The sequence below is a fragment of the Nerophis lumbriciformis genome, linkage group LG23, assembly GCF_033978685.3.
Source record: "Nerophis lumbriciformis linkage group LG23, RoL_Nlum_v2.1, whole genome shotgun sequence".
NCBI classification, from domain to species: Eukaryota; Metazoa; Chordata; class Actinopteri; order Syngnathiformes; family Syngnathidae; genus Nerophis; species Nerophis lumbriciformis.
Window position 1 is genome coordinate 12,975,274 of NC_084570.2, and position 7,874 is coordinate 12,983,147.

A 7,874-nucleotide genomic window follows, 5' to 3' on the forward strand; every position below is an offset into this window, starting at 1 on the left:
CTCCGGGTCTAAGTTGAATGTCAGAGGTGACTGATTTCTCAGTTTATGACAACAACCTTCAACTATATTAGTGAAAGGCATGATTTATAATATAGAATTCACTTTCGCCTGCTCAGAGGCGATGCAGCAGCTCATAAGCTGGTTACCGCTGACATCACGGCGCCGCTAAAAGTACCGGTAGTTTCTCGGCATTTGCGCTTATGATAAAAATATAGCAATATTGCTAAGTACTAAACAAGAAATACAAACTCCTAAAATTAAAAAACAATCACCTACTGTACAACATCTGCTCTCACTGGGATGCCGGCTGATGGGATGTTCATACCTTGCCGTTTAGATAAAATTATCATAATCCTCACGCAGGTAAAAATTTTTTCGAAACAAGCATCTTTTCATGTCTTTCTCATCATCTCCGGGTCTAAGTTGAATGTCAGAGGTGACCGATTTCTCGGTTTATGACAACAACCTTCAACTATACAAGTGAAAGGCATGATTTATAGTATAGAATCACCTGCTCAGAGGCGATGCAGCAGCTCATAAGCTGGTTACCGCTGACATCACAGCGCCGCTAGAAGTACCGGTAGTTTCTCGGCGTTTGACGCTTATAATAAAAATATAGCTAATATTTGGTTAATATTCAGGTCACGACATGTAAATGAAGTATTGTTGGCAGTTTTTAGATGTTTATGGGGCTTTATTTGTAAAATAGATGGCTCCCATTAGCTGCATTGTTAGCAATATCATACTTGCTATATATTACAAATTAAATCAATGAAAAAAATCTAATTAAATGTTCTTGTCTTGCATAGAGATTGTGAATGATGGGCAAAATTCAGGGGGGAAAATGCAGTTGCCCTTTGAGGGCATAATTGGAGCTAGGAGCATTTTTGCTGCCGGTTAAAGTAGTATTCGTCCACACTCACAGCCAGAGATCGACACAGTCCTGCCCTCCAACCAAACTGAGAAAGTTAGTGCAAGGCAGAAAAAGCAGATGATAGAATGAGAGAAACAAACCATTAAAAACATGTCCGGCGCAGTCAGTCCAGTTCGCACGGGCATCCAAACGACGGACATTTGTTGATGGAAGTGTGAGGAGGCGGCCGGTGCTGTGCTTGGTATGTTTCTGTTTGTTCTGTTTCCTGGCTAAACAAGCTGGGCTGTCAGTATTGCCCTTAGTGCACACGGGTACAGCTTGCTGTCAGCTCTGACCTCTCTGGATCGTCACTCAAAAACCTCCGTGTGCAACTTCAACAAGGATTTCCTTGTTCCAATTGTTACACAACGACCAGACACAATTACAAAAGTCGGATCCCCAAGATTATTATTTCATAAACTACTGTAGTTGTTTGCAGTATATACTATTGTAAGTGTTTTAAACAATATGTCTGAACTAAAAGTTAGTTTATATTTTTGGAAGGCATGTTACTGTGTTTTTGGGGGGACCAAGCACAGATTAAAATTGATTTTAAATGCATTTCAATGGCTGGGGTTAATTTGAGATACAAGTGTTTTGATACGAGCTTGGTCGTAAATTCAGGTACTACTGTCGTACTAAATTCTAGAGGTGGGAATCTTTAGGCACCTCACAATTCAATTACGATTCAGGGGCTACGATTTGATTACCGTATAAATCAATTAGCGATCATCTAAACGTGATGTATCGGAGAATCGATCATTTCCCCCACCTTTACTAAATTCTGTTACACGTTAGAGGTGGTTAGCTATGAGGGTTTTTTTGATTGATTGAAACTTTTATTAGTAGATTGCACAGTACAGTACATATTCCGTACAATTGACCACTAAATGGTAACACCCGAATACGTTTTTCAACTTCTTTAAGTCGGGGTCCACGTTAATCAATTCATGGGTGTGCAGTATACACACTGACTGCGTTTTCATGTACTTAAAATAGTCTGATTTCTCAAACAGTTCAGCTCAAAAGAAACATTGGAAACTTAACCCATGGAAACTTCTTAATCTCATCGGGTTTGGATTTTAAAAAATTGGGACTAACACACCTAGATTATGCAATTAAAACTCAGATCGCCTGAGTGGGTGTGTGCCGCATGCGGCAGTCTCAACGTACGGCGTATAACCCGGAAGTGGATCTCATTCAATAAAAACATAGGCAACAACTGGTATGAAATGGAGCCTGTGTATTTGCTTAACAAATTAAAAGAAGGGAAAATTTTGAAGTGCATCGATGGGAGGATGGAATAAAACATTTATTTAAAAAGGTAGCCAGGGAAATGGAGAACACCGGCTTCATTCGGACTCTCGAACATATAAACATTAAATGTAAGAGAAGCAGGTATATTACAGAACAAAGAAGAAAGCATACCCAAAACTATTCACGCTGCATTTGTGTAATTTAAACTGATTAGCAATACTGTATTCCACACAACTGGCGAGCTGGTACACAACAATAACAACACGCATTTAAAGCAGTATCATCTTTTCCTTCAGACTTAAAACTCCTTCCAACAATCCACAAAGTTTATTTGAATAAACTTCGAGACATTCCAAAGTTTTTTCATTTTGCATCCAAACATTCCTTCAAAATAACTAAGTCTCACCCACACCTCTTTGCTTTGGACCTGCGTCCTCCAGTCCAGCAACTCCGAGACCTTCTTGGTAATAGTGTCATATTTGTAGCGCAATCTAAGATCATTTATTGATGCAGCCTGCTATTTAACATCAGCATAGCCATCAAAGATGTAATATTTGTCATCTGTGCCAATATTACAGCAAAATCAAGCACAACAAGAACAGGGCTTTAGCGGTAAAGCTATCTTGATTTGGTGTGACATCATAGGCCAACTGGAAAAGCAATACATTTATCCACGCGCCCCCCACTGTATGGGAGGCACACAGCGTATGACCAATAGTCACATTAGAGAGAGTGCGTAGACACTGGGACATCACATGCAGGTGTGAAAATACAAAAAAATATTTTTGACTGATTTAGTGTATGGAAACGTAGCTACTGATTGCTCATCCTTAGCAGATGTCTCTACTGAGTCCCATTACTGCAGTTATATTGGTGCGTTTCATTTGTACAGGGAAGTCGAAATTTCAGAGTTCCTAGTTAGTCGGAATTTCAACTGGAATGCCCCTCGTGGTCGGATTTCCGACTCGGAAAGTTAGAGCATTCTTACTCACCCTGAGTTTGTTTTAAAGATGGATGCTCTAAATGTAAACAATGGAATCCTCTTCTAGAATATCCGTTATTAGCACTTCTGATTATTTTTTGTTGCAGTAAATAAGCCATATACGATGTATTGTTGCACATTTATATATGGTAACATCACTGTAGTGTAAACTACATTAATTTCATGTGCGTTATACGTTCTACATCGCTATAGCGTCTGTTTCCTCTTCATCCACTGTATTTAAAGGTTGCAGAAAGAGTGCATATTTTCCCGCAAGTTGTTATTATTCAGACAAGGCAAGGGCAAAAATAGCTTTCGTGAATGTGGCAATCTTTATTTCCGACCTCGTAACTGGAACGCTCACAACTCTGCTGTAACATCATTCCCAGCTCTGGCTTGAAACCCAGGGTAAATGGAATGCAGCATCAGTATTGGTGGGTCACCGCCCCACTTGGGCCCCAATGCAAGCAGACTATCATAGCACAAAGACAAAAAACACCAGTAGTCATATATTCACCAAAGTTGGTCCTAAACTGGACCACAATTTTACACATTTCTCCTAATTTACAAACTAGGAACATAATATATTGCCTCCTGGGGGGCATAGAGCAGTGTTTTTCAACCTTTTTTGAGCCAAGGCACATTTTTTTCATTGAAAAAATCCAGGGGGACACTATCCCATCCTCGTCGCCATTGTTGTGTGCCAAACTTGTCACTTATTAGTTCACTTACTAGCAATCTAAGCTTAATAATACACCAAAAGAAAGCTTATTGTCTTTTTCTGCCTTTTATTCCCGCTCTTACTTTTTCCACTTCCAGGTGTGCAACACACAACACATGTCATCATATCCTGTGTCGCCAGCCTTTAAGTTCCCCTTACAACGGTTCCGGTATTGCCCTGTGACCCGAGTAACCAATACATGACAGACACCACCAGCAGAAAATGTTAAAAACAAAACTCAATAGCCTATATTGACAATATAAAGTCGTTCTCATCAAATACCTGACGCAATTGTTTGATATGACTTCAAACCATAACCATCATTAATTATTTTGTCTCAAAGTAGGCTTACAAAGCAATGAGCTACCTGCTGTCACCTACTGATACGGAAGAGTATTACACGGTTACTCTGCTGATCTCCAGACAGCACAGACACTCTACAAGGGCACATTGTTTGCGGATTATAATTATTGGTTTGCAAAAAATATTTTTCCGACCAATTAGGTGAAATTGCATAATTTAATAAAAACACTGCACTACTGTGCCCTATGCCAGTGTTTTTCAACCTTTTTTGAGCCAAGGCACAGTTTTTGCGTTGAAAAAATCCAGAGGCACACCACCAGCAGAAATCATTAAGAAATGAAACTCAGTTGACAGTAAAAAGTCGTTGTCGCAATTGTTGGATATGACTTTAAACCATAACCAACCATGCATCACTATAGCTCTTGTCTCAAAGTAGGTGTACTGTCACGACCTGTCACATCACGCCGTGACTTATTTTGAGTTTTTTGCCGTTTTCCTGTGTGTAGTAGTGTTTTAGTTCTTGTCTTGCCCTCCTATTTTGGTGACTTTTTCCTCTTTTTTTTAGTATTTTCCTGTAGCAGTTTCATGTCTTCCTTTGAGCGATATTTCCCGCCTCTACTTTGTTTTAGCAATCAAGAATATTTCAGTTGTTTTTATCCTTCTTTGTGGGGACATTGTTGATTGTCATGTCATGTTCGGATGTACATTGTGGACGCCGTCTTTGCTCCACAGTAAGTCTTTGTTGTCGTCCAGCATTCTGTTTTTGTTTACTTTGTAGCCAGTTCAGTTTCTGTTTCATTCTGCATAGCCTTCCCTAAGCTTCAATGCCTTTTCTTAGGGGCACTCACCTTTTGTTTATTTTTGGTTTAAGCATTAAACATCTTTTTACCTGCACCCTGCCTCCCGCTGTTTCCGACATCTACAAAGCAATTAGCTACCGGCTGACACCTACTGATATGGAAGAGTATTACACGGTTACTCTGCCGAGCTCTAGACAGCACCGACACTCAACAACAACACATAATTTGCAGACTATAATTACTGGTTTGTAGGGGTATAACGGTACGTGTATTTGTATTGAACCGTTTCGGTACGGGGGCGGGGGGTTCGGTTCGTAGGTGTACCGAACAAGTTTCCACATGGACATATTAAGTAGCTTTCCGCACGTTGTGTAAACAATGCACACCGAGGCACAACACACGGCATGCTAGCAGCGACGGCGCTACGATAGACTGACCATACGTCCTCTTTTCACCGGACATGTCCTCTTTTGCGGGGCTGTCCGGACGGAGTTTCTTAAATGCCTCAAATGTCCGGCATTTTGAGTTAGAGTTGCGTGTATTTTCAATGCACGTTCAGGGTTAAGAATGGGTTAAAAACAAAACAAATTGTGAAGGTGCGCAGCAACATTCGTGAGGGAGGGGCAGAGACAGAGAGAGCGAGAGAGTTATGATAAACGTGCATGCGTCGCCAGGCTCTGCTTTTTATCCATAGATTTATCAGATTACATTTTTTATTATCTATAGCAGGGGTGTCAAAAGTGTGCCCCGGAAGCCATATGCGGCCCACAGCTAATGTTTTAAAGGCCCACGGCACATTCTAAAAATACTATTAAAATAAATAAAAACATATCAAAAGTGAAATAAAAAAGCTTAAAGGTGAAATGTAATTTAGAAAAAGTTGCAATGTTGACTAATAAAACAAAGCTGTTTTTTTTTTTTTCAAACTGTCATTGCTCAAAACATAATATCGAATCAAAATCAATGTTATTATGAATTATTGACCTATCCAAGGTTCCGATTACTTCACATTAAATATTCCACTAAGAAAAATATTTTTGGTGGAAGATTTTGCAAATTTGGTAAATAACCAAAAAATGTATATTTTGTTGTTTTCTTACTGTACCGAAAATGAACCGAACCGTGACCTCTAAACCGAGGTACGTACAGAACCGACATTTTTGTGTACCGTTACACCCCTACTGGTTTGCAAAAAATATTTTTAACCCAAATAGGTGAAATTAAATAATCTCCCACAGCACACTAGACTATCTAACGGCACAGTGGTTGAAAAACACTGCCCTAAGCCATAGGGAACAAAAGGGGCTTATTTAAAAAGTGTAATATGAGGCCACAATTTTACAATGGATTATGCACAGACATTTTGTATGTGCATCAAAAAATGGATGAGCGGTGATTTGCTTCACTGGAAAATGTTTTTTTTTGCGTGCGAACACAGCGATTAACACACAATAGGCTCTGTTTTTAAAAAAAAAAAACAATGCAGGAAGGCAACAATAGAGCCCGCAGCTCCTGATTGCTTCCCACTTTTCTCGAGCCTCGCCAATGCTGCAGTGCACCGCCGCCATCTTACTTCCCTTTTCTCCATCAAACGACTGAAAACGTTGCTTTTTCGGTCACAGTGTTCATTTTGTGAGGCTTTCTTAGTTTGACGCCTGTATACGTCATCGCATAAGGGGGGTCTTTAAAAGAAGACACGTAAATACCATGTCGCCTCGTTTTTCACCCCAAACACGCCCACCCGTCTAAAATTAGCCACTGGCGCCCAGACAACGAGACAAAAAGCTATTTTGCTTCAGTGGTCGTTTAAAACATAAACGGGTTAATCGACGATAGAAATACGGATAAAAACCTATGTACGTGCAACAAATAGACACTGTTTATCTGTGTTGGCCCTGCGAATAGGTGGCGAATTGTCCAGGGTGTACCCCGCCCTCCGCCCGAATGCAGCACCTCCTCGCGACCCCGAAAGGGACAAGCGGTAGGAAATGGATGGATGGGCATCAGACTAGTGGAAATGCTGCCACGCACGGGTTTAACCTGAGGATTTTAACGGAGGGGAAAAAAATGTACGCCGCCCAGATCCGAATTGGATTTGACTATATTAAAAAAAAATAAACCGACAAATCTCACATTAAACTATGTTTAGTTTGGTCTGACAATGGGTAATAATGACTTTAAACGATTGGTGCGGAGACAAACCAAAAGTTAAACCACCACTTCCGGTTCCTACATAATAAAATTCCAGTAAACTCCCGATATCTTTAACACCCGCCGTCTAGGCTTTAGCAAATACACACATAAACTGGCTTAATACGTCTATATACGCCCAACTATTTTGGATTAAACTGCTAGAGCTATTTATGAAAGTCAGTATTTATGAAAGGGCATATTCGCTCAGCTTCCGGTCTTCATACGGCTACCGTTAGCTAGCTTTGTTCCGATGACAGCGGCATTGGAGCGGAGCACAGTCTTTTAACACACACACACACACACACACACACACACACACACGCACACACAAAAACACGTTTCTTACCTCTGCGGCCAGAGTGGCCGTCACAAAAGCCAGCAGCCATAAAGCCACTCGATCCCCCATGTCGTTTCGCGGACACGACGCTCCTGTGGGTAGCGTTTCGCCGAAGCAGTTATAACGTTAAGCGTAGGGCGCGAGACTGCGTGTTTTTCCAGCGTCTGCGACTCCCGTTGTCTGAGTCTGACTGCTCGCGAGAGGGTGCGCAGCTGCTCCGTGCCAAGTCACGTGACTGCGAAGGAGCGGGATTGGCGCGCTCGCCCCCGAGATCGCGCGCAGGTGGACTCACAGCTATAAACGCCCCAAAAAAACAAAACATGCAGTAATGTCGTGTAGCGTATTTGTATATATTGTATAGACATAAT

At 41.0% G+C, this 7,874-nt stretch overlaps 1 protein-coding gene across 2 annotated transcripts in view; it reads right to left on the bottom strand.

Annotated features, from left to right (window-relative positions):
- Positions 1-7,713, bottom strand: part of appa (amyloid beta (A4) precursor protein a) — a 61,226-nt gene extending 53,513 nt beyond the window's left edge. For both annotated transcript variants that reach the window (XM_061985051.1, XM_061985050.1), the window contains exon 1: positions 7,516-7,713. In XM_061985051.1, coding sequence (XP_061841035.1) covers positions 7,516-7,575 — 60 coding nt within the window. In that variant the 5' untranslated portion in view covers positions 7,576-7,713. The remainder of the gene's footprint in view (positions 1-7,515) is intronic.
- Positions 7,714-7,874: the final 161 nt, after the last annotated feature.